The following is a 27,809-nucleotide window of genomic DNA, read 5'->3' as shown; positions in this document are numbered from 1 at the left end:
TTAAAATGGCATAAAGAGTATAAAAATAAGTGTGACATTATGAATTTCTATTGTCCATCAGTAAGAGACTTGTTAAATAAAATGAAGGGACATTCATTCAATAAAATACTATGCCACTGTTTAGTACAGATATGCAATGATTTCCAAAATTAAGTGCAAAACAAAGCAAGGTAGATATAATAGTGTATATAATATACTTATTTCTGCAAGACAGTGGAGGAAACCCCCATACTATATATATATAATTACTTGTGTATGTGGAGAATATCTCTAGAATGATATGTAAGAAACTAATAAGGCTGGCTATATTCAGGAAGGGAAAGAGGGCAGTTGGAATCTTTTCACTCTATATTGCCTTTGCCTTGTGAATGATGTACCATGTCCAACTATTATTCATAAAAGATATAAACCAAACCCTTTCTTTTGATATTCCCTTCATTTTATGGCTAATTCATAATATTTTAAGCTCATTACTTCTTTCCTGGCATTATATTATCAATATATAATGACACTGTATCAAATCAATACCCACTTAGCAGTGGGTTCCTAAACTACATGGCTTCTCTGTGCTTTTATTTATGACAGTCTTTAAAAGGACATTAAATGAAACTGTCTGCAGTTTCCAAACTGTCATGTGGAAAGAAAACTGAGATCGAAAAGTGTTTTCAAAATAGACCCTAGGAGAAATCTAATGTTCTAGTTGTTAATAAAGTCTTATCTTTGATATGAGGTTTGGTGTAATCTTTAATAGTCACATTCCTATGTGATTATCAAGGACTACTTCATTCTACAAAGCATATTAAGATATACAAATGTTTTGTAAAATTAACTCAATATATATTATGCGTATATTCTTTTTCATTAAGAAAACAAGGAGAATAAAACTGAAATACAGCCACACTCCTACCTTTAAAAATCTCTCCTTAGTCAACAGTGCAACCTGCTTTTCTGTAGCTTGCTTTTCCACGTACCTAAAATGTTTACCGTATCAAACACAAAAAGAGAAAATTAAACGTTCTAAGTATTTGAATAACACATGGGGGAAAAGAACTACCTAGATTGGTGGTGACATTCTTTCATTTCTTCTCAAAAATTCATTCAAGATGATAGTTTAATGATATTTTTAACTCCTTAAGTCAGCTGCAGTTCACAGTCTAGGGGTCCAATCATAATCTCCAGAAACAGGAAATGTTATTTATAAAAAGTAACTCTGGAGAATCTGTAAATTATGTCTCCTTGTAAAAAATACTTTTCTTCATGCCAAATTTTCAAATCCAACAAAGAAATCTCACAGTTGAAAACAGAAGGGGCACAGCCAGTGTGGCTCAATGGTTGAGCATCAATCTATGAACCAAGAGGTCACAGTTTGATTTCCAGTGGGGCACATGCTGGGTTGTGGGCTCCATCGGGGCATCAGGAGGCAGCCAATCAATGATTCTCTCTTATCATTAATGTTTCTATCTCTCTCTCCCTCTCTCGTCCTCTCTGAAATTAATAAAAATATATTTTCAAAAAACACAGAAGGGTTTAAATCTGCTCTAAAAAAATTAAGTTTCTTTTTCCTTTTTCATCTGTAAAAATAACTGCATCTGAGATCCCTCCTTTTGGCCCAAACTCTATCGTAAGACATGTTAAATATACACTTTATTATTTTTACCTCCTAAATGATGGAAGACGTCGGATGTTTTCACATTGATTATCTGATAAAAAATGTATTCTTCTCTTGGCTTCTGGGAGATTACAACACAGAACACTGAGGGGCTGGGAATGGAAATGCTCTAATAGAGAAAGCTGGAAAAGGTAAAGGTTAAATATATTTGTTATATTTTGGCAGTAAATCTTTTGCCCTATGTCTGCTCAATTTTTAGTTGTTTTTTTAAACAGCAGAAGTATTTATGACACAAAATATACTTAATGGTCACAGTAACACTGCAAAAAATACATAAACGGTTAATACCTTTAATATTTTAAGGTTTTCATTTTGTAGACAAGGTCAGAACATTATAATCTCTGAAGTATAAACTAAAGAAACTAATACAAATAGATAAATTAGTTATTTGCAGAAGTAACTCACTTAAAATAGCAGTACAGTAAATGTTGTGGGGATGAGACTGGGATGTGACCTAAGCTTCTAATCTATGTCCCAAAACTCATAAAAAAATACCAATCTAGAATCAGTGTAAACACTGGTCTGCTAAATAAATAAAAATGTTACAATGGTAGAAGCTTTGCCTATTCTTTTTTCATAAAAAGAATAATGAAAAATGATGATGGCTAAAGAAAATGTATCTTTTAAAATTCAGTTTTACTTCATGGAGGAAAACATAGTATAGTATCTGATAGGTACAAGTAATCTAGTAACTAGAATGCTGTAGTTGTCACAGTATAAGGATGAATGATTTTCCAGATTCTGGCATAACTGATAAGATATATCTCGTAAAACTCTCCAAATATTAAAAACTTTGACTCTAAGCAACCTTCTATTGACCAGTTTGCTTTTTTCCAGATACCTTGATACTGGAGAGACAGTTCCCTACATAGTAGACAAAACACACTGTGATCACTGGAAAATAGCATTCCCATCACAAAATAAGAAGTTAATATGCTAGTTTACATAACACTCTTAAGGTATTTGAGCTTGGTCCTTCCTGGGTAAAATAATAATGAATTTCTGAGCCTATAGAGCTACAGACCAGATACCCCAGGCTAGAGAAAATCCTCCAAAATAGTTCATTCTGGAGGAAATATAAGGCTGTAAGGTGAAGGACCAGCCTAACTTAAAAACAAGTATAAATCAGAAAGCAACTATCCATGCCAAGTGCTAAATTATTTTTGCACATATTAACATAATCTTGTTTCTTACTTATATTTTCCAATGACATTAATGTGGTAATACTTATTCTAATGTTAACACCATTTTTTAAACATAAGAAAAATAAAAATCAAACATGATAAGGAACTTCCTTGAGAAGATGAATGGGAGCAAGTCACAAGTTACAGTAGAGCTACAAATAGGATAAGAACCCAGTGTCACTTAACTATTTTGTTCAAGTGCGTCCTCAATCTCTGGGTCAATTAACAAGTTGGTTAACATATCCACCTGATGAAGGAAGGATTTAAACATATGCAGAATGATCATATTCCCTATTTATCACTACAGAAATCAGGACTTACACATATTTCCCACTGATGATTAGGAAAACTGGAAAAATGCGGTCTAAATGTTCTGCCACTTATTAGCTATGTGACCTAGGCCAAGCTACTTACCCTAAGGCTGTATTTTCATGTACAAAATTGAGGGCAATAATACATTAATGAAACAAAGAAAATACTTAGTAAAGTGCATAAAGGAGGTGCTTAGTAAATGATCAGAAACCTATAAAATCATCCAATCTGATTCCCCTGATTTTATAGATGAAAAAACTGAGGCCCATAGAGATTAGTAACTTGGTTAATGTCCTTTTCTTCACTCACCTTTTCAATGGTATGAGACTACAATTTCTATTTCCTAAAGCTCCTTCTTCCCTTGACTTCAGTAGTACTCTACCTTCTATTGGCTTTCCTTTGGTTTTTAGTCTCCTTTTCGATTGCTCATGTTTACGTATCAGTCTGCCTTAAGGTTCTACTCTTAGTGCGTTCCTTACTCTTCTGCTTGATGCTTCATACTCATTACATGACTTCAACTAACCACCTTTTAATGATAAATCCTAAATATTTCTAGCCCAGATTTTTTTCCTCAGTGCCAAGTCTTTATATCCAAGAAAACCTAAATTAACCTACTCAAAAACTCACCCTTTTCTAACTGGCTTTCATTTATATTAAATGTACACTTAATAAATGGTACCAACCTCCAATCTATCTGCCAAACCAGAACCTTTGTATCTGTCACTTATGCTCCTCTCTTATACATCCTATCATCTACTTAAGTCACCAGATTCTGTTGATTCTATCTCATTCTCAAATTTGTTTCCTCCTCTCCATTCCCACTATCACTACCTTATTTAGCCCTTGTCCTATCTTGTCTATATTACTGCAGCAGATCTCTGATAGATCTCTCCGTCCCTGGTTGCCTTTGCCGGGACTGCTCTTCCAATTCTGACCTGGCTAGCTCTTCTTCCTTAGGACACACTTCTTTCTATATAATCTCCAGGAATGTTTCTTTCATAGCATTGACTCAGAACTATAAATGCATGTTTACTTTTCTGCCTCCTTCATTAAGCAATGAGCAATTTGAAGGCAGACATTTCTTTGTCTTATGCATTTCTAGAACTTAGCATGGTGCTTGGATTTTAGTAGGCTCTTAATAAATAATTATGAATAAATAAATAAATAAAATGAAATGAATAAGAAGTTAGAAGTTGTTATAACTCCATCATCATTTAATTTCACATATTGCTAAAGTAAATATTTTCTTGCTTTTAAATACTTTTATAAAAAATATCTAAACTGAAAAAAGACATATATTAGCCACAACAGACCACTACAGTGTTTTATATGGAAGAAGAGTGGATATGGAAAGTAATTTATAATCATCTAGGCACTACATAAACATGAGGTATTATATTGTGCTTTTGTACTGACGTTACTAATATTCAGGTTTTAATCAATTTGACAACTGACATATGTTCACAATGATTACACTTTGCTAAGGTATTTTAGGTAGTCACCAAGAGAAGGAAATAATATTAAGTTTTAAACAACTAAAGAATGGGGTCCATTTTTAGTTTAGAATAGATGTTATGAAGCTAGGTTAATGAATTTTTTTCTGGCAATTTAGGAAATCTTGGTGAAAATGCATTCCCAATATATAAGAATAAATATAAATGAACACATACACATATATGCAGAGGACAGCAAGCTATGACCCACAGCCCATTTTTATATGGCCTAGGAATGTTTTTTATATCTTTAAAGGGTTGTTGTTTTTTTAAAAGAAAACAAAGACTATACAACAGAGGCCATATGTAGCATGCAAAGCCAAAAATATTTAATATCTGGTCCTTTTACAAAAATGTTTGCTGACCCCTTATATATAACACTAGAGGCTCAGTGTACGAAATTCATGCGGGGGGGGGGGGGAGGCCAGGGGGGGAATTCCCCTCAGCCCAGCCTGCACCCTCTCCAATCCAGGACCCCTTGGAGGATGTCCAACTGCCAGCTTAGGTCCAATCCCAGGGATCGGGCCTAAACCAGCAGTCGGATATCCCTCTCACAATCCTGGACCATTGGCTCCTAACCGCTCACCTGTCTGATGGCCTGGTCACCCCCAACTGCCCCCCTGCCGGCCTGGTCGCCCCTAACTGCCCCCACTGCTGACCTGGTCACCCCCAACTGCCCCCACTGCTGACCTGGTCATCCCCAACTGCCCTCCCCCTGCTGGACTGGTTGCCCCACGCAGCCTGCTGTTCAGTCGTTTGGTCATCCCTCACTAACTCCCCTGCTAACCTGGTCGTCCCATGCAACCTGCTGCTCAGTTGTTTGGTAGTCCCCTCACTAACCCCCCTGCCAGCCTGGTCGTAGGCAGCCATCATGTGAGGGCATGAGGGTCAATTTGCATATTACCTCTTTATTATATAGGATTTCCTAGGTAGAAAGTCTATAAGCTTTCATCAATTGTTTTTAAAAAGGTCTCTTGCCAAGACTGGTTTGGCTCAGTGGATAGAGCGTCGGCCTGTGGACTGAAGGGTCCCAGGTTCAATTCTGGTCAGGGGCATGTGCCTTGGTTGCGGGCACATCCCCAGTGGGAGTGTGCAGGAGGCAGCTGGTCGATGTCTCTCTCTCATGGATGTTTCTGACTCTCTATTCTCTCCCTTCCTCTCTGTAAAAAATCAATAAAAATATATAAAATAAATAAATAAATAAATAAATAAATAAATAAATAAAAAGGTCTCTTTTCCCACCCCACCCCCTAACATGGTGAAGAATCATTGGAATGGACAGGGGCCCTTTTCCATTTTGCTATCCAATTAATGCACTCTCTATATTTTTGCTGCAAGGTAACAAAGCAATAGTAGGACCTAGAATAATATAACTTGAATTTACTTACTCTAGATTTTGCCATTTAAAATGCCTTAAATATCACACTAGTCAATTTGAAATAACATGCAAATTATTTAGAATCAGCTTGAGAATTTTCAAATCCATTAGTGTCTTCTTACCTGAAGTCCTTTTATAAAGTTCTGTATTGAGAAATCATAATATAAAAAGATGCTGGTCAGAATCTGTAATACTTTTTCACTTAGTTTAAAGGGAAACTGAGTTGTAAGAAGTAGCTGAAAGAGATAAATGGGGGATAGGACATACTCCTTGTTAGTCTTTATTCTTCATAAATATCAAGTATAAGTAATGAGTCAAAGAATAAGACTATGACACAGTAACTATAAGAGTTATAATAGTAGCTAGGTTTTTTAGGTTTAAACATCAACTAAAATTTTAAATTAATTTACACAACAATAACAAAAAGGAGCTGTTCATACCACACGCTCAAAATCAAAGATGTCCATCACTTCCTATTCAATTCCTCATTTTTAAAAATACTGCCTATCAACTATATAAACCCCTTTCTCCCACCAGAAGCCACTGAAGCTACAAGTTTTGGCAATTCTTGTTATCTGATTTCTTTCTCATCCCTATTGATACACTTTATGTACTATTAGATAAGAAACCCCAAATTAACATGTTTATTTCAAAAATATAAAATAGCTGAATTTGTATTAACTAGCTAATTTTCAATGGCCTATAGTGAAGATTTCACATCTGAAAATGAAGTCATATTAGACTTCAAAAATTTTTTTTATAATTTATCTTTATTGTTGAAAGTATTACAGATGTCTTCCTTCCTCCTCCCTCATTGACCCCCTCCACCCCACTCCTGCCCCTCCCCAGGTCTAGACATTTTAAACAGAAACATGGTCATAGAAGGCCAACTGAACTTAGCTACAACCAAGCAATTTTAAAAACTATAGCTGGAAAAATTTTCCCTAGAGTGTCAGCAAACCAATGGATACCACCTTTATGGGGAAAAACTGTAGAAGTGGTTAGTAACTAAATGGAAGGTTGTCATTAGTTTACCTTACACAAGCAACATAAAGCACATCTCAAGAGAGCTGAGTCTAGCAACAATTTGTGGAAGGTCAATACTAAAGAAGTGTATTTCTATTTAGGTAGAGGCATAGAGCTATGGTTTGGGAAAATATTAGTATTTATTTTCAGTCAAGAGCAGCATGACAAGAGTCCACTAAAAATTTCAAATCATTTAATATTAAATATGAGTCAAAATATTGTTACTGTTACCAGGAAGTCATTAAATTCTGTAAAAATTTATTTTTAAAACCAATAATTTTCCATTGAGTAATAACTGATTGATAGCTATAGATTGACAGATATCATTCTTTTCATAAATCTTATCTTTTTATTTCAAGAGGCAATACTATACCACAAAATCACTCAATAAAAATATTAAAATTTGTGAAGGAATATGTTCAATATCATACTCTGAAGAGATGCAGAAATTTATCATTAACATTTATACTTATAATCTATTCTTGGCAATTTTCCTTCATCCTATTTCACTGATAAATTTCTTTATTTTTACCTTATCAATTACTGTAGTCAGGTGCTCCTTGCAAGACAAAGATTGGAATATTTCTATACACAACATAGATGATACTGCATGAGGAAGCAATCGATGGATGATAACAGGAGATGTGGCAATTCCAAAAATGAGTATTAGTGGAAATTCATGTAGATGCTGACTAGTTTAAAAAAAAATACAGAAGTGGGATTTCTTTAGCAAATATATTTCAAAACAATCTCAAGTGTTAGAAGAGGTGTAAGATACCATACAATTTAACCTCTCACCCAAAATTTGAGTCCCATTTACAGTCTTCCTCAGAGTTAGTTATCCAGCCTATGCTTTAAGAGTTCAGTGACATGAAGATTACTAATTTTCAAGGTAACTTATTCTATTTATAGACATTTCTAACAGACACATTTCAAAGACATAGTTTTAGTGGGCATTACTAAAAAATATTACATCCTTTCCTCGCATCCTTAACTCAAACTTATTGAATATGATTGATTCTTAGCATTACCAACAGGAACACAAATGACTTCCCCAGAGTAAAACAGTTCTCTTCTTGAGAGCTACTGCAGGTTAGTCCTATGTAACAAGGCTGCTGATCTTGCTTAGTCCCTCCTGTTAGCTATTGCTTTTCATAGTATAGCTGTATACAGTTCTACCATCATAGGAGTATTGCATGGACTCTGTTACTGTTTTAAGTTCTTTTTCCTTACTTTTGATGGTAAAAGTAGTCATAAGTCTGAGCTTCATAAAAGTAGAGCTTTTCCATCACTATTCTATACTGTACATTTTTCCAGTATGTTAAGCATTCAGTATTAGCATTACGAAAAGTCTGAGGCCCTAACTGGTTTGGCTCAGTGGATAGAGCATCAGCCTGCGGACTGAAGAGTCCCAGGTTCGATTCTGGTCAAGGGCATGTATCTTGGTTGTGGGCACAAACCCAGTAGGGGGTGTGCAGAAGGCAGCTGATCGGTGTTTCTCTCTCATCAATGTTTCCAACTCTCTATTCCTCTCCCTTCCTCTCTGTAAAAAATAAAATAAAAAAAATATTTTTTTAAAAAGTCTTAGGATCTAGAAATCTTAGTTTTAGTGGGGAAAAAAGACACTATCAAAATAGGAATAATAAGTATATTAGTAAATTAAACACATGTAGCCCTAACTATTAAACAAGTTAACATATAGGAAACAAAATAAATTATACTTTAAAAAATATACCACAGGTAATGCAAGCTATTGGATTTTAAAATAGAGTTAAATCTCACAGGACTGCCTTAAAGATCCAATGAGATCAAGGAAGTAGATTCTCACTAGATATCTACAACAATAAAAGCAAAACACACTAATTAGACCGGATGACCTTCCGGACGAAGCTGTGGCGGTGGGGGCCAAGGCAGAGGCGGCCACCACGGTGGCGGGGGCCGAGCCACTTGCACAAATTTTGTGCATCAGGGCTCTAGTATTATATAAAATATTATTTAGAAAACATTCTTGCTCAGTAGAGCTAACTCAAACAGTAGGGCTAACTCAAAACTTCTAAGGGTGGAGAGGTAATAGAAAATAATACCTGACAAAAACATCTCAATCTGAAATACTTTATACATTCAAGGAGCAAGTAAGAGACAGACAATCTTGGCGAGATAGAAATTAGGTTCTATACTGCTTTATCATGCTAATTTAAAACTGGCTGACTTTTGCCTTTTGATTCTCATTCTTTGGTCAAAAAGCAAATGAAAATCTGATAGGAGATCTTTGAACATTCAATTATAAGGAATTTGAAATCATCTTGCTTTACATCCTTTTGGTATTAAAATAAAGATTATGTTGCCATTCATTTTCTCTGAAAAAGATTGTTTTTAAGTTAAAGATGGTATGGTTTCTTAATACAAGAAATTTTGTGCAAAAACCAGGTGATACATCATCTACCTGCTGATAATTATGAAGTCTTGGAGTACTTTTGTGGTGAAGCTTTCCATATCTTTTAAGATAAGCACAACAGGAGGAGATTGCCATTGGCTAGAAGTCCTCTTTTTCCATGGCTTTCCTGGGTCTGTCTTCTTTTAAGCCATTGTGAAAAGAAGGAGTTAAAAAGTAAGCCTTACCAACCAAATAATGCTATACCTGTAGATCTCTCTCCCTTTATATTTCACAGTAACAGTGTGTGTGTTTTTTATTTCTCCCACATATTAAACGGAAACTCATTCCAACATTTATTAGCAGAATCTTTCCATTTGACATGGGAATAATAACCAAGAAGAAAAAGGTCCAGTAAAATCTATAACTCGCCGAAACCGGTTTGGCTCAGTGGATAGAGCGTCGGCCTGCGGACTAAAAGGTCCCAGGTTCGATTCCGGTCAAGGGCATGTACCTGGGTTGTGGGCACATCCCCAGTGGGAGATGTGCAGGAGGCAGCTGATCGATGTTTCTCTCTCATCGATGTTTCTAACTTTCTACCTCTCTCCCTTCCTCTCTGTGAAAAATCAATAAAAAATATATATTTTTTTAAAAAAATCTATAACTCATAAGAAATATTTATATTTTCTGCTATCTAAAAAAATGAACGAAAAGCACAGGGAGAAGAGAACATTCTCTATAAAATTTATTTTTCTGTTGGCAGAATGTCATATTTTCCTTTGCTTTAAAGGTGAGAAGTAGTATTTTTAATTAAAATGCATAATGAATAACCCAGCTCCACTACTGTAAAATTTCAAGTTGAAAAGCATCTTAAATTATCATCTAGTCCAATCCCAATCTTTTAAATTGCATACAGTATTTGATTTCTGCAAAATCTAAAATTCTGGCCCTGGCCATTGAGGCTCATTTGGTTGGAATGTTATCCCGTACACTGAAAGGTTGTGGGTTAGATTTCTGGTTAGGGTACATACATAAGTTATAGGTTCAATCCTCAGTGGTGGCATACAAGAGGCAACTGATCAATGTTTCTCTCATACATCGATGCTTCTCTCTCTTTTTCTCTTTCTCTCTCTCTCCTTGCCTCCCTTCCTCTCTCCCAACCTCCCATGAAACACATGCAGGAGTCACCCAATAGATGTGTTTCTCTCACATCAATGTTTCTGTCTCTCCCCTTCCCTTCCACTTTCTCTAAAAATCAATGGGAAAATAACCTTAAGTGAGGATTAATAACCACAACAAAAAATCTAATTCTGATCAAATTAAGATACTGCAGTAAGCATTAGACCCAATTTGATACCTACATATTGCAAAAGGAAGCTTCACTTATGATGACTTCAGCAAATACATCCATCAAAAAATGTCAATACAGTATTTTTTCCCATACTATCTGGCTACACAGCATCACAAACTAAGGCTATAGTTTTATGGTATAGTTACCCATGAATCACCTAAGTTATTCATTTTTACCAGAGACTAACATGGTAGAATAAAATTTCTTTTTATTTATCTGTTTATTGAATACACTTTACTTAGAGAGCATTTACTCCCCAAGAATTCTAAACATGGAACAAATTTAAAGTTCTTAAAAATATATACCTATGGCTATTTCTCATCAGAGTAAGTTGATAACAGATACTGACAGCATGGTTCTACTACACAAAAGCAAATATTGAGGAACCTATGAGATAATATATTAACATTATAGACATTGTTACAGAGATAAAATCTGCAGCAGAACCAATTCCAAATGCTGTTTCTGTCACTAGATGACATTCTCCCACAAATAAAATGGCCTTGTAGGAACCTAAACTTCTACCAGGAAATAGGCTGCATACTGACAAAAGAAACTACTATTAAATTAACAGCTAGTGCTACATAAGCATATCCTTATTAGAACAAAATAGTACTATGCTTAATATAATCCCAAGCCTCTTCAATCATATGCCAATTTCCTGGGAGAAAATTGTCAGTGTACATTTACCTGTGTGACATTCATATACCAACTCGAAAGAGAATCCATTGAACAATGTGTCCTTTTCTGGATATCTTTTTCTTCCTCTTTGGATTCCACATCTACACAGCAGTCCACCAACTGTGAGAACACCTTTTGTAAAAAATGTTTCATATCTGCAGTAGATAAAACGTAAGAAAGTTTCTCTCTCCTTAAAGCAAATCTAAAACAACTGAAACTTCCTGATCAGTAGAATGTGTTTTCTATACTTAACATTAATTAGCATAACATTTAACGTATTGACTATTAATGTTCATTAGTATTCTCTCAATATTTAAATTTCATTAATTGAGACTAACACTAGGCCAAAGTTTATTTGTATTGTCTATAATAAAAGTGTTACCTAAATAAATGTATACCTATGAAAACTATTAATTATATTAGGAATAATATATATTTAAATTACTTCAGGACAGCAAAATGTTTTTAAGGAACCTAAAAAAGACCAAAAGTGTTATTTACATAAGTTATTTTACTGATTATAAATCTTCCTTAAAGTCATTTTTAAAGATGTCCTAAGGGCTTTTACTTCATTACAATCAATTAATGAATATGAAAGTAATATAAAGCACATAAGCACATCAGTCCAAATCTAAGCACATTTTACTCTTAGTGTCTACATCCTTTATGATTTATTTAATGGCTTCAGATACCCAAGGTAAGCTCTGACAATGGACCATTTTTACCAATGGCGGCCTTTCAAAATGGAACAATAAGATGATCTGAGATGATCTGAGCCTATAAATATAAGCCTATGTAATCTATTCTCTGTTAGGCTAAGTAAGAATTCCCAATTCCTCAATTCTCAGCTCTCTGTCCCAAACATTCTAACTTGAAATGCCTGGACTATTACTGGCAGTGAAGCTCATATGGCAGGAGGAGGGCTGGAATAAAGTGTCAAAGACTCCTGCAACTTGGGAGGCACTAAACTTCACCCTGCTAAAATATAGTACCATACTCTTCCCACAAATAAAAAGGGATGAGGAAAGCTTGAGAGACACAGACAGACAGATATGGAGAGATACACAAAGAAAGATGGAGAGAGAAGGGCCGAAGAAATTGGTAACACCTCACCAAGGTTATTAAAGCATTTATACTTTACCTGGACAGTCTCTAGCTTGTAATGAGACTACATATGGAGTGACATTATTCTGAACGGCTTCTGTTAGGCTTCTGAATGTAAATTCATGATCTGTTACATTCACACCTATGGGATTATACATCAATATTACACCATCGTTTTTATTATTAATAATTTAACAACAAAAGCTATTTAACATGTCAAGTGAATTGCTAAGTAAAAGTATTTTTACATGATTAATAAAACAACACACTGCATAAATGAAGAGATCTCCAGTAATACTAGATATCTAGAGGCACACACTATACTTATTTGTTAGGAAAGATATTTAGCACAATTTCTCTTTTAAAAAAAAATTACTGAGGATGTGCAGTTGACCCTTGAAAACATCTTAAGAACATCTTGAAAACATTTCATTTCTTTGTCACATTCATTAAGAGCTCTTTAAAATAATTACTCAAAAATAAAGACTATGGATTCCAATCTTACTGTGACCCTCAATTAACAGCTGAGGAGAATCCAATCAGTAATATTATTTATGATCACAGTAGTAAATATAATAGGTAAAGTGTACACTAAACTGATTTCTGAGGAAAGAGTCTAAAACCAAATTATATTATAGTTTTTGGTCTTTTAGGTATTTATTAAATTCCGATTCTCATTTCCACACATCAGAATTTTAGTGCTCTTCATGCAGTTATCAGAATTGAGTGAAAACTTCCCACTACTTTGGAAAAAATTCTATTAACTGGTAACTTCCCTAAGGTCCCAATCTGTGCTTTTTAGAAAGAGCTTAGGCATTTCGGCAGATGCCAGCAGCAGACATCCTGAAACTACTTGAGGCTTGCTACTATAAACCTTCAACTGCTTGCAAGAAAGGTTCAGAATCATCCAGACCACCAATAGTCAACATTTTTTTCCTAGGAGAGGCAACACCCAAAAATGTCGGCAGGATATTTTTAAACAGACATACACTAAAAGAAATAAACATATACCTTACGGAAAATAGAAACTGTGCAATGTGCTTAAATAACTTTGAGTACAGATTTTTTTTTTTAAATATATTTTATTGATTTTTTACAGAGAGGAAGGGAGAGAGACAGAGAGTCAGAAACATCGATGAGAGAGAAACACCGATCAGCTGCCTCCAGCACATCTCCTACTCGGGATGTGCCCGCAACCCAGGTACATGCCCTTGACTGGAATCGAACCTGGGACCTTTCAGTCCGCAGGCCGACGCTCTATCCACTGAGCCAAACTGGTTTTGGCTACAGATTTTTTTAAAGTGTCAAAATGATATTCCTAGCATGCATTACAGTCTAAGATTATGATACTACATCTCTGAACAAATTTAGGAGTTTAGTAAAGCACTGGCTTATCTTGTCTGACTGACTTTGTAAGCTACTTAACACTGTTCTTTAAGATAATGCACTTGTCAATTGGAAACAAGATAATCAGCGTCTGTAACTGGAAAAATGTTCTCCTCAAACTACTGACTTTCAAACACATGATTTCCATTAGCTTCTCCTCTACTTTTGGCACGAGGCAGAGAAGAGATTTAAACAGTGCTCTCACAACAACCTATCAGGCCATCCCTCTTGATCGTGTTTCTCCCACTTCAATTACTTTAACATGGCAATAGAGAAAGAAAGCACCCAACATACAGTATAAGCCAGCCATCACTGGGCTTCAGTTTCTCATCCATAAGGGAAAGGGTTTTCAAATTAATTGGCAGGTTGCACTGAGAAGCTGATCCACAGCATTTTAAAATCATTCCACAAAGTCTTATTACTCAGAATGGTCCTGGGATCAGCAGTGTTGGCATCAGATAGAGGCGTATTAGAAATACAGTGTTTTAGGCCCTGCCCCAGACTTATTAGTGAAAATTTTCATTTACTAAGATCCCCTAGAAGTTATTTTTAGGTACATGAAAGTTTGAAAAGTACTGCCCTGAATATCAGGAAGATAATTAACAGTATTAGGCAGGATGTTTTAAACGAAATGAAAAAAACCTACTATTATTTCAAAGAAAATGTTTCCATTACCTGCAAGCCAGATATTTGGTTAAAATTGCATGTTAATGATAGAAATTTAAGTAACTGAGAAATTTACAACCTGTAGTCTGAAAGCAGTTTATATATAATTCATCCAAAATTCTTTTAAACAATTACTACTAATACAAAATTATGAAACAAATATTAAAAAAACTACAAGGAAATAAAATTAGTCATAGAGTAACTGCACTGAAGAAATGATAAAAAGATATAAAAATAAAACCTTTTAATATACTGGTTTCTTTATTACCAAATTCAAATCTCATCTACTTTCATAATATAACTAAAGAAGAGAAGAGTAACATATATACTTCCCCTTCATTTTTTGACAGAAAGTTGATGAGGGTACTAGCTAACCCAAATCAATTTCTTCTAATTTATAGATTCATGATCAATATAAAGAACTTTTATTGGTTTTGAAATTATGCCTCACAAAATATGAATGTTTTAATTCTGTAAATGAGAGCGACAAACAGGTTTACCAGAACAGATTATTCCCCACTATTCTCAAAAATAGAGCCACCAATTTTAAAAAACAAACAAATCTGTACATACCTAGAATAAGAGCAGCAGTTGGAATTTCTCTTAGTTTTATTTGACAGCCCCAGTCTCTTGAATTCTTCTGGAATCCAGAATGAGACTTTTGTAGAAATTTGATTAGACTGTCAAACAGGTTTTTATTTAATTCCTCTTGCATTTGCTACACAGAACACACAAAATTTTATTCATTATAATTAGCAATAATCTGATGTGTCTTTCAATATTTGGGAAAGAAAACTGTCATGAATTCAATTCCAAAGATTACATGTAAAATTACAATCATGATGAAAAAAATTTTTTTCTTTAAATCTCCAATGATTAGGGCTTTGGATCTCCTCATTAAAGAGACTCATTTAATCATTCAACAAACACTGATTAACCACCATCTTACAAATGAAAGATACAGGAGGTCCTCAGGTTATGTTGGAGATCTATTCCTATGGCGCGATGTAACACGATTTTCGCATTAAGTGGGAACCCACCTCCATAAGCACCTACGTTACTCACATGGAGCACATACACAGCAGTAATGAAGTGAAACAGTAAAAAACATTTAAAAGAAAGATAGCAATTCCTGACCTTGTGGTAAATAATAAAAAACATAAAACACATATGTGCATATGTCGAAATGACGGAACTTTTTTTTTTATAAATAAATGGGAGATGGTGACGTAACCACAAAACTACGTACGTGAGTCCAACATAACCCGAGGACTGTCTGTAGTCCCTACCCTAAAATGTAAAGAAATTGAGCAAGAACACTTAAAATGCAAATAATGTTGTGTAGAGTGCTATGACAATATAGGAATAAAGAGTAGGACCATCCAACTTAAGCTGAGGAGGTGATATATCTGAGCCAAAGCATTAGAGCAGGTGATGGAGTTGGTGATGGTAGGTAAAGGAAGTCTGAATGAATAAATAGTAAAGGAGGCAAGGAAGGAAGAAAGTACCAAACAACTGAAGAGTCACAGATATAGCTAAGCATAAAGAACATGAAAAGTGGTAGGGAATGCGATTGGACAAATAAGCAAAGGGCTAGACCAAGAAAAAATATATTTGATGGTAAGAGTTTGGATTTTATCATGTAGGGAGAACCACTGAAGACATTTGAAGTAGAGATATGATTAAATCGGGATTAGGAAGGGTTAATCTGGCAGCACTGTGAAGGCATTTGGCCCCGGAGTTGGAAAACCCCTGTTGCAGGACCTAAGACTGTATCTGCATGAAAGGAGGATTTTTCTAATTTGGCCAACAGTGCCACAGGGACTAGTGGCAGACCTGAAGGATTTTACACTAGAGTCAGTTAGGAGGATATCATGACAATCAGGTAAAAAAATAAGGAGGGCCTAAACTGGAAACCACAAACTCAAATATCTTCAAGGGTCACATGGAATACATGCATGAGCAAAGCCACTAGGTGTAAAGCAATAAAGTGTGGCGGGAAGCAGTAATAAACTGAAAAGCACATAAACGTCCGAAAGGCATTAAAAAAAAAAAAAATAAGACTGGTGCAGCCACTGTGGAGAACAGTATGGAGCTTCCTCAAAAAACTAAAAATGGAACTCCCATTTGACCCAGTGATTCCACTTCTAGGAATATACCCCAAGAAACTAGAAACATCAATCAGAAAGGATATATGCACCCCTATGTTCATAGTGGCACAATTTACCATAGCTAAGATTTGGAAAAAGCCTAAGTGCCCATCAGCAGATGAGTGGATTAAAAAACTATGGTACATCTACACAATGGAATACTACGCTGAGGTAAAAAAGAAGGAATTCTTACTATTTGCAACAGCATGGATGGACCTGGAGAGCATTATGCTAAGCAAAATAAGCCAGTCAGAGAAAGCACATGATCTCACTCATTTATGGAATATAAGGAACAACATAAACTGATGAACAAAAACAGATCCAGAGACAGAGAAGCATCGCTCAGACAGTCAAACCTCAGAGGAAAGGTAGGGGAGGAAAGGGGTAAAGGGGAGAGATCAACAAGTCAAAGGACTTGTATGAATGCATATAAGCATAACCAACAGACACAGACACCAGGGGGGTGAGGGCATGAGTGTGGGAGGGTGTGTGTGTGTGGGTGGGGGGGGGACAATAGGGCGATAGGACATATATGTAATACCTTAATCAATAAAGAAAAAAAAATACAACACTGTGTTGGCCAAAAAAAATCTGTTAGCTCTAGAACAATGAATCGGCTATAGTGGAGAAATTTTTCAGAGCTGGAATATAAAGAACATAGTAACTAGATATAGGATGAGAGAGTGAAGTATTTAGAAATAGCTTGATTTCTTATTTGTGTAACTGAATGGGTAATTTGGACAGTGCCAGCATTTCAAAGCTGTGAGGATATGTAAAGAGCCCCTTGCCTTAGCAACTATCATTATAAACGTAAGTTCCAGTACCTGAAGCTATGCTTAATACTTGGAACATGAGGGTTTTGATTTTTTTACGATATACAGATTGTGCTTAACCAATATTACCAACATTTCATCAATCGTCTTATAAACTGGTGGAAAAGATGAGAAACAACAAATATGAGATTTACGGTATTAGAGAAATGTTATTAAAAAAAGTATTCACCTCAGTTTCAGATTTCATCTGCTGCCATATCAACTGATAAGTTTCAAATCGAAGCTTACTGTCCTCAGACTCATTTTTCCCTTCATTAAAATACTCCTCTGAAAACACAGAAATAAGTCAATGTCTTTTTTATATAATATGTGTGTGTGTGTGTGTGTGTGTGTGTATATATATATACATATATATATATATTTGGTATATATATATATATACATATATATATATTTGGGGATAGGTAACATTATCTTTTATATTTCATTTTATTTATACATCTTAAATTCTTATTGTAAGTATTGTAAGGTTAAATATCTTATTTAATTTTTATAATGTATTTCTATCATTTACTTCTGAACTTCTAAGTTTTTATTTAATGGTTTTGATTTGAATTGTATACGTTCAATATTAATATATTCTCATTATTTACTCTTATTCTAAGGCTGTATATACTTTGTTTTATATATCTGTTTTGAATTCTCCTTTATTAAATGATTCTTACTACTACTATCCTTGTTCATTTGTTCAACTGAGACAGTTTTAGCCCAGACTTATATTTATTCTGTCTGCATTATGTTATATATTTTTGGAATGTTTTCCTCCCAGTGGTTGGCCATTTATCAAAATACCATTTACTGTAGTGGTTTTCAAACTTTTAAAACCATGATCCACCTTATGGAATACATCTTACATCATAACCCAACACACACACATATAATAGAAACCAAAACAAAGTCCCACAAAACAATACTTACCATGTGATACCAAATGTTTCCTATTCTGTTTTTTAAAACTCTCAACACCCACTAAATTGATTTCATGACTCGCAGTTGGATTATATGTAAAAATTTTCAGTTTGAAAAACAATTCCTTTCGTCTGATTTGGGATGTCCTTATCATCTAAATGCTTATAAATACATTTGGAACTATTTTTGAACTTTTTCTTTTGTTTTACTGCATCTAACCATACCAGTCCTGAACTATTTTAATTATTGTAGCTAATATTTAATAAATTCAGGTCTTCTTCCCATCACCACAAAACATCATCATTCTTTTTCAAAAAAATTTAAGCCATTCTTTCAAACTTATTTTGTCATTTCTAAAAAATGACTACACTGGTATTTTGACTGGATAAAAGAAAATCTATAGATTCTGGGGAGAAAATATATTAAAAATTCATGTCCAAAAATACTACAAGTCTCTTCTTTTAATCAATATTTTACATTCCTTAAATCTTGTTCACTACTAGGTATTTTATTCTAATAGCTAGAACTTTCATGATATTACATAATTGTGAAAGTACACATTTTGTTCTTGACTTCACTGAAATGCTGCTAGTATTCCACCATCAAATTTAAATGTTAACTGAGAGTTTGTAATAGAAATTCTCTTTCATATTAAGGAACTTTCCTCCTAATCACAGTTGACTAAGTTTGGGGCAAATACTGATTTTTAAAAAATTTTATCAAAGGGCTTAGAATATACTGAAGTCATCATATAGTAAAATGATAGACAAGGTTATAGTATAAAAATGCAAACAACAAAAAAAAAGCAAGGGGATATACTAGTACTAAGAGACAAAGCAGAATAATAAGTTAGCCTTAAACAGAATGAAAATAGTCATCTTTGAAAATCAGTAAAATCCTATCAAATGTTAAAATGGCAAATTAAGACATGAATTTTTTTTGTGTTGAATAACGCTGCATCAAAATAGATAACAAAAAACTTCCAAAAATTGGAAAACAAGAGCATAGGACATGTTAACCTGTTACCAAGACTTCTCTCAGTCACTTATCAATCTAGTAGGAGCTACAGAATAAATACCAGCTTTCAATGCTGACAGGTTCCCTCCTGCTCCTACTCATAGCCCTCCCAACCTCTCTCTCTCCACAGAATACTGAGGAGGAGAGTTACCAATCTTTTCTTAGACAGATGGTGGGCACAATGCAAAACATCTTCCTACTTATTCAGGCAATCTTGTTTCAAGAACGGAAGCCATTGAAGGCAAGTGCTAAATTCTGGATGTTTTCTTCATTTCTGGTCCATCTGTCTTAAAATTAGGGTCAGTTCCTCTAAGATTTTCATATTATAACAATATCTGTGGGTCTTAGATCAGCACAATGGGAAAAACCTAATGTACCTCAAAGTTCATATTATACAATTGCACACATTAGGTTTACTAATACTAAAAACTTTATACAAATCTTAATAAATTATAGCTGAAATTCAATACAAAAAAAGTTCTAAGCAAAAACTCACCTCATATTTTGAAAGTAAAAGTTAGACCATGGATTTGAGAATCAGACAGCTTGGGTTTAAACCCAGCTCTGTCACTTACTAGCAACATCACTGAAAGTTCTTTATGTTTAAGTATCCCCATTTGATATGTCCTAACAAAAGTATGCACTCTCATGACCACCCCCTCAAATCTAGGGAACTATTTTCCTCATTCCAAAAAAGTCCCTATTGCCCTTTGACAGTCAATACCCCCTATTTTGCCCCAGAAAAACCACTGAGATTTTTAGGACAATCTCTTTTAAAGAATGGTGACATATCCTTTGAAGGAAATTTACTTTTCAATTTGCCCTTTGTAAGCCATGCTTAGACAAGAAAAGTACTAAATTCAATCAGGGGTAGAAAAGTAACAAATTTGGTATTAAGACATCATACCTATTGGCACAGAGATCTTTCTCTTCTTGAAGTTTGGCTTAAACACAAAACAGCCCTATAAAAAGAAATACAAAGCATAAAGTCAAAGTAGCCAAGGAGCAGATAAATCTGTTAACCAAGTATTCTATGGATAAGCAGATTTTTTTTTAAAAAAGGTGTTTCTTTAAAGTGCTAAAATGGCTCTTTTCTATCTGAGTTATAGAAGGAAAATTCTTAAACAAGGACTATCCATTTCTTTCTCTTCCTTCTCATGGGATGTTCATCTTTGATTATGTTCTTTGGGACCTGATCTAAGAGACGAAGAAAATAAACTCTGATGAAATTTAAATGCAGAAAGATTCCATTTTTATAAAACTTAGAGAAGAAAGAACATTAGTAGTATACATTAAAATGAAGATCAAGAAGATATAAAATAGTGATGCTCTCCATCTCAAAAGAAGTATTTGTTATTTAATTAAACTCCAACTATCTAACCATGATGGGAAATAGACAATTTGGGCTGTTATTGTATCACCTTTCTTCATCTGATAAATACATATTCATTTATCTATTACAGATCAACTCAAACTCAGCCACTCTAGTTAGAATTATTCTTTCTCCTACGCTCTCACAGGACTTGAGTATCTTTATTTTTTAATCACTTTCACTCTGCATCATAGTTATTTAGGGTTTGTCTCCCTAAATAGTTTCTGAGTGTCTTCAGAGCACAGATTGCATTTAGTGCATGATCATTTTCCCAATGTTTAGGACAGTGTTAACATATACACTAGGCAATCAGTATATAGAATGAATGCTTGCCAAGTAATATCCCTGGTAATTTCCTAGCTACATCTAATTTCATGTTATTATTTGATTAGTGATATATAGTCCCCAAGCTACTGGTCCTATGTTTATTCTCCCAATCCTAAAGCATGGACAGCTTCTTAAGACAGCCATTTCTGTGGAAATGAAAAAGTAAAAAAAATATAGGGTGTCGGAAAAAAATGTATATACACTTTAATAGCTGATAACTCAATTTTGAAAATGAACTGTGTTAATAAACACTGACTTTACAATCATTCAAAGTGTGTATATCTTTTTTGGTGGATACCTGTGTATCTAGAAAAAGTCAGTGCAAATATAAAGTGGCCATTTGGATTACAGGATCCAAAGTGAGAACTTTGCCCTATACTCTTGTATCTGCAGCTAGTGCAACTATTTAAAATACACATACATATTTAGAAAAATCATGTGGTACCACGACAAGCTTGTTATCACCTCCTTTCTATATCTATCTGCAATTCAGTAAAGGAAAAGGAGCTTTGAAGGAGTGAAATATAGTGTCAATAAGGAATCCTAATGTATGGCAGTGGTAGTAATATGGTTAACCACTTTGAACTCCTGATCAAGGAATGTTTGAGATGAAGGAAGAAGTCTAGGACAGCCGACAGCAAGAAAATATGACAAAGAAAGAGAAGTTTAGATAGGTTAGGGAAAAATAGCCTAATATTCTTATTCATGTAAGGTTCCCTTCATAATCATCTCAATACAAGCGTTTCTGTTATAATGCCGTTAGTGCTTTTCTGGGGGGGAAAACTCTCACAATTCTGCAAGATATACAAAAATAAGAGGCTTGCCCTGGCTGGGTGGCTCAATTAGTTGGAGCGTGCTCCCATACACCAAAAGGTTGCAGGTTCAATTCCTGTTCAGGGAATACTTAGGTTATGGGTTTGATTCCCCATCAGAGTGGGTACAGGAGGCAACCGATTAATGTCTCTCTCTCACATTGATGTTTCTTTCGCTTTCACACCCTTCCTTTCTCTAAGAATCAATAAAAACATATTCTCAGGTGGGGATTAAAAAATAATATGAGGCTTATGCAACAAAAGGGATTAGAAGACAGACCATCTAAAATCTGTGAAACTTTACAACCAGGGCAAAACAAAAACAGTACCAATCGTAATAAAAATTTTTTTAAATACTAGCAGTTAAATATCTCTTCTAGCTTGCACCTAGCAACACAGTTCTTTGTAAACTTAACCCTAAGCTTGTAGCTCCTCCTTGATATATAATCTTGAAAGGCACTGTTCTCATAATTTTATTTTAATTTTAATCATTAAAAATTAGACCCATGGTGTAGCCTTCTCCATTCATCTGGTTTTATACATAGAGAAATGTCTTTGTAGCTTCTTCATCTGCATTCTCATTTTTACCAGGCAGCATTAACGTAAGATGCTTCCAGTTGCACTCATATTACTAAAGGTCTTACTTGACCGCCTATAGCAGTGCTATCCAACAGGACTTCCAGTAACGAGGGAAATATTAAAATCTGCACTAAGATGTAGTCATATTAGTGAGACTGAGGAACTAAACTTTTTTCTTTTTTTAAAAACTTTTTATTTATTTTTTTAAATATATTTTATTGATTTTTTACAGAGAGGAAGGGAGAGAGACAGAGAGCCAGAAACATCGATGAGAGAGAAACATCGATCAGCTGCCTCCTGCACATCTCCCACTGGGGATGTGCCCGCAACCCAGACACATGCCCTTGACCGACGCTCCATCCACTGAGCCAAACCGGCTTCGGCAGGAACTAAACTTTTAAGTTTACTTTATTTTCATTTAAATACCCACATGTGGCTAATGGCTACCGCACTGGACAATAGGGCTCTAAAGTTTATCTTCTGACCAACTATACCAGTGGTCGGCAAAATGCGGCTCGGCAAACCGCGGCTCGCGAGCCTCATGCGGCTCTTTGGCCTCTTGACTGTGGCTCTTCCACAAAATACCACGTGCGGGCGCGCGCATACAGTGCGATTGAAACTTTGTGGCCCATGTGCAGAAGTCGGTATTTTGTGGAAGAGCCACAGTCAAGGGGCCAAAGAGCCGCATGTGGCTCGCGAGCCGCGGTTTACTATACCATGTCTTGCAATCCCTGGCCATCCAAGCAGCCAGTATGAGAAGATCTATATGATCTCCTCACACACACACCCGTACACTACTTTTCATAAGGCTCCCTTTTCTATTTCTACTCTCTAATTATACAGATTTTTCAACTCCTTTATTTAATATGCCATTTTACTTCTATTTTCTGGACCAAAGCACATATCCTCTTTGCGAACACCCTCCACCCCCCACCCACGCCCCACTCCTTGACCTAACTTCTCACTTTTCAGGTCTCAGTTCAAATGTCTTTCTCCAAAGGCCTTCCCTGACCTCGGGCAATCTAGGTTCTTCTAGCTCTCCTGCTCTCTCGCTTAGAACTTCCTTTCTTGCTCACATTTATCACAGTTTGTGCTCAGTTTACCCGTGTTTAATGTGTTTCTGCGGTGCAGTCTATTTTGTTAACCCCTGTATCCTGGTACCGCATGGAGTGTTTGACACAATAAACATTTGAGAAGGAAAGAAAGAGGACGGCTGACTGGGGCACATCCTCCGGACAGCCGACCTCCACAAACCAGAATTTAAAAATCAATCCTCCTAGCCAAAACACTAAGGCAGGCGGGCGGGCGGGCGGGCGTCTTCGCTCCCCAAAGTTGGCCTGAACCAGACCGGGAGCCAAGATCTCAGCTCCGACCGCCACCTTCCCCTGAAGTCGGTACACCGAGGCCCAGGTAACCTCCGCTCCGTGCCTTCCCCGAAAGGGGATGAGGTTGCGGCGGAGTCTTAGTGGCCGCCCGCCCCCGCGTACCTTGGACACCGAGGAGGTGGCCATGGTCCCAGCGGCAGCACGGCATCCAGAAACTCGGGATTTCCCGCGCTCCTTCGCGGCAGCAGGGCAGAGGTTAGTGACGAGCCACTGGGCTTCTTGATTGGCTGGCATCACCCCCGAGGCGGGCTTCCGGCGCGTGAAGGCGGGGCTTCAGAGGAGGGCGGGGCGTGGCTTTGTCTGGACACTCGGGGACGCACTACGTGGAAGTAGACATGGCGTGCGGCTTCCGCAGGTCCATTGCCGGTCAGGTACGGTCCCAGGAACCGAGCCCCGCGCCCCCGAAGCCGTCAGCGGACGGGCGGGTTCTGAGGAAACCCCGCTTGTTTCTGCCGCTTCCTCATCGTCCTCTGGATGCCTCCGCTGCGGAGGCAAACCCAGTGGAGGGTCGGGCGTGCGGTTCAGACCAGCCTTCAGGGTGGAAAGTGAACTTGGAGAGGCGCGCGTGGCTTCCCTCACGCCTTCCCACCCTACAGCTTTGTACGCCTTATCTGGGTGGAGAAGTCGCGGGGCCATGATTAGACCCCACAGCAATGAACGTTGACCTAGTCCTAGGGAAATCAGGAGGCTTTGGCTAAAATGAAAGATAAAGGCTTATTCAAGGGTCTTAGGGTTTGTAAACCGAAGATATAGCCGTGCAGTACCCAGAGTGTTCTTATAGTAAAAAGGAAGTTCTGGGGAAATACATGGTTCTGCCTTCTTGCCCTCTGAATCCCTAGGTGGTGGTAATTAGTCCTGATTGTTAACAGGGAGGGCAACTGGTGTCTCCCTAGACCAGTGGTTCTCAACCTTGGCTGCACATTAGAACCACCTGGGAATCTTTTTAAAATCCTGGTTTCTGGGCCTCATTCTCCGGAAATTCTGTTTCTTTGTTATGGGGTGAGGCCACAACATTAGTCACGAAGAAACAGAATTTCCAGAGGATGAGGCCCAGAAATCAGGATTTTATAAAACAAAATCCCAGGTGATTCTAATGTGCAGCCAAGGTTGAGAACCACTGCCCTAAACAGTGGTTCTCCAGCCTTGGCTGCAGACTGCGGTCACCTGAGGACCCTTAAAAAATACCCAAGCCCAGGCCCCCCGCGTAGGGGCGGGTCTTGAAGTTCTATCAGGTGATGTTGATGTTCATCCAGGCTTGATAACTGCTAACCAAGGACGGCCAGGAGGCAGAAAGGTGTAGGGCAGTGGTCCGCACACTTCTCTGCACACTACAATCAACACAAGAACTTACTAACATCCTGTTGCTCACACCCCATCCTGTGCTGGTTAAATGAGAATGTTTGCATCAGTGTTTTCTAAAGATCCGTGGGTCATGCCAATGTGCAGCCACGGTGGGAGCCATTGGTATAGTGATTAAGAACACTGACCATGAGGACATGTGGGTTTAAGTCCCGCTTCTCTGGTAGGTATGTGAGTTCTCTGTCCCTCATTTGTAAAGTCTGGAAAGTTATTTAGCTACTTTATAGGATTGTCATTAGGATTTAATGAATCAATCCGTATTTAGTACTTGGGGGTTGTGTTTGGTACATTGTATACACTCAATAAATATTCATTACTCTTAAATTAGAATGCTGAGGACGGTATTTTGAATCCCCTTGCTACACTTCTGATCTGGGAATCTAGTTATACATTACTCTCAGTGAATGCTTTAGTCCCACATGAGGTTAGGTCACCAGAAAGCTACGTATCTGAACCCTAATTAATTTTCAGTGAAAATTCCTTAGCAGTACTTTTATAAAGTCAGGAAAAAAGAAGGAAGGAAGGTAGAAAAACTGGGTAAATATGCTTTTTATAAAAATTGTAATGAGTTTTTATTTTTAGGTTTGTTTGCTTCTTTAAAAGTTTTATAATGAAAAATGTCCAACTACTAAAAGTGTAATAGTGTTAGGATTCCCCATGTATGCATAACTGAAATATTGTTTTAAATAAGAAGTATTAAACATAGTTTTGCTTGAATTTAATGAAAGAAAAAGAAACCAAAGTGTAATGCAAAGAATTATTGATGTATTTTCTACACGAATCCTCTGCAGTTAAGAGATTATGCAGAACAATACAATTTGGAATGTTTCTTTAAAATCTTCATGTTTCATATTTAGACAATATCAACCCCTGGTGTGAAAGACGAGGACATTAGAACTCTTATAGTTGGCATAACTTTCCTCTACCATTCCTAATTTGTTTGGGTAACTTTCTCATTCATTTGTAACACCCATAGTCTGTTTATTAGCCATATATGCACAACTTATCTGCTGTTCACTTTATATTGATTTGGATAAGATGCTTATTACCAATACTTTTCCTGGTTACATGACTTAATTGGCCGGATTTCTTTATAAATATATTTTTTAAGAAGGGCTCATGGTGCTTTATTTTTTTCAAACATTACTTTAAAAAAAAATTGACTTCTCAGATAAAATAATCTTGGAGGTTTAATTATTAAAAAAAATTAGCATGTTTAGAAATATCAAAGTAGATTTGGAAATATAAAATATCTTCATTTTAGAAATAAAGCAATAACATTATTTAGTTCTAATTTTGAATTTTCCAAAGACTTATACCATATGTACAAATGCATACAACAATCCAATGTTATTTTTTAAATTTCCAATTTTCATATGTTGGCAACTAAATCAAACTAAAAACAACTGAGCAAGTGAAACAAACATGCCTGCCTGTAGTTTTTCTAGTGGATGAATTTAGTCCTATATAACATCATTGCTAAATTATTTGCTTTAACCATGTGATTAGGCAACATGAATACAAAGTAAAGTTCTTTTCATCTCTAGGTTTTTGATTGGATGCTTTATCTTTTGAAATTTAGTAACTTAGCCTGATGTTTCTTTGTTAAATTTTCTGTGTAATATTTTCCTGACATACTAATTTACTATCATCTGTGGGTTCAGTTTGTTTCTTTTTTTAATGAAATATTTAATCATGGAGAAGAAAATAGATAATATTCATGTACCCATTACTAATTGGGATGCATTCATAGGTTGTAAATGACATGCACAGATATGGTAAAACAAAACCTCATATGTGAGGAAAGAGAATTTGCAACCAGGGATGAGTAGCCAGGAGATTTTAATATTTACAATAATTTATTTTTCAGTTATTAATTTTATGTTTTTTTAAATCCTTACCCGAGGATATTTTTCTATTGATTTTTAGAGAGAGTGGAAGAGAAAGACAAATATCAATGTGAGAGAAACACATCCATTGGTTGCCTCCTGCTTGTGCCCAGACCAGGGAGGGCCCTGGCCAGGGAGGAGCCTGCAACCTAGGTACATGCCCTTGACCAGAATGGAACCCAGGACCCTTCAGTCTGCAGGCCAACACTCTATCCACTGAGCCAAACCAGCTAGGGCCAGTTATTAAACTTTATATAAGTGATAATCAAACTGTAATTATCCTTCTGCAACTTGGGTTTTTGTTTGTTTGCCTCAATTTTTAAAAAATATTTATAAAGATGTATGGAGGTTTAATTCTTTCACTGCAGAGTGGTGTGCCATTCCCATAATATACCACAATATAGATTTGGTTCTTTATTTCAGGGACATTTTTCCTGTTATTGAATATTATGCCCTATTATCTCCCGTCACTTGATCACACCTGTGATTCCAGCTGCCACTTTTGTGTGAACAGTTTCACATGTGCTCCCATTCCTTATTGCTAACAGCATCCCAT

General features: G+C 36.1%; 2 protein-coding genes across 4 annotated transcripts in view; one reads left to right on the top strand and one right to left on the bottom strand.

The window, feature by feature from the left end:
- ORC3 (origin recognition complex subunit 3) overlaps positions 1–24,168 on the bottom strand; it is a 56,810-nt gene extending 32,642 nt beyond the window's left edge. Inside the window, exons 1-11 of one of the 2 annotated variants that reach the window (XM_081094409.1) lie at positions 24,108–24,168; positions 20,438–20,492; positions 17,774–17,871; positions 15,195–15,339; positions 12,607–12,711; positions 11,475–11,620; positions 9,506–9,636; positions 7,595–7,754; positions 6,159–6,272; positions 1,658–1,791; positions 908–971 (exon numbers count right to left, since the gene is read on the bottom strand). In XM_081094409.1, the coding sequence (XP_080950535.1) occupies positions 908–971; positions 1,658–1,791; positions 6,159–6,272; positions 7,595–7,754; positions 9,506–9,636; positions 11,475–11,620; positions 12,607–12,711; positions 15,195–15,339; positions 17,774–17,871; positions 20,438–20,492; positions 24,108–24,131 (1,176 nt within the window). In that variant the 5' untranslated portion in view covers positions 24,132–24,168. The remainder of the gene's footprint in view (positions 1–907; positions 972–1,657; positions 1,792–6,158; positions 6,273–7,594; positions 7,755–9,505; positions 9,637–11,474; positions 11,621–12,606; positions 12,712–15,194; positions 15,340–17,773; positions 17,872–20,437; positions 20,493–24,107) is intronic. The other variant, XM_081094410.1, reaches the window with a different exon arrangement.
- Positions 24,169–24,285: 117 nt separating this feature from the next.
- Positions 24,286–27,809, top strand: part of RARS2 (arginyl-tRNA synthetase 2, mitochondrial) — a 70,478-nt gene continuing 66,954 nt past the window's right edge. Inside the window, exon 1 of one of the 2 annotated variants that reach the window (XM_081094412.1) lies at positions 24,286–24,376. In XM_081094412.1, the coding sequence (XP_080950538.1) occupies positions 24,341–24,376 (36 nt within the window). In that variant the 5' untranslated portion in view covers positions 24,286–24,340. The remainder of the gene's footprint in view (positions 24,377–27,809) is intronic. The other variant, XM_081094411.1, reaches the window with a different exon arrangement.

The sequence above is a fragment of the Myotis nattereri genome (genome assembly GCF_964212035.1).
Source record: "Myotis nattereri genome assembly, chromosome: 6".
In the NCBI taxonomy this organism is placed as follows: Eukaryota; Metazoa; Chordata; class Mammalia; order Chiroptera; family Vespertilionidae; genus Myotis; species Myotis nattereri.
Note: the sequence above shows the minus strand (reverse complement) of the source record. Positions and strands in the feature narration are given on the sequence as shown.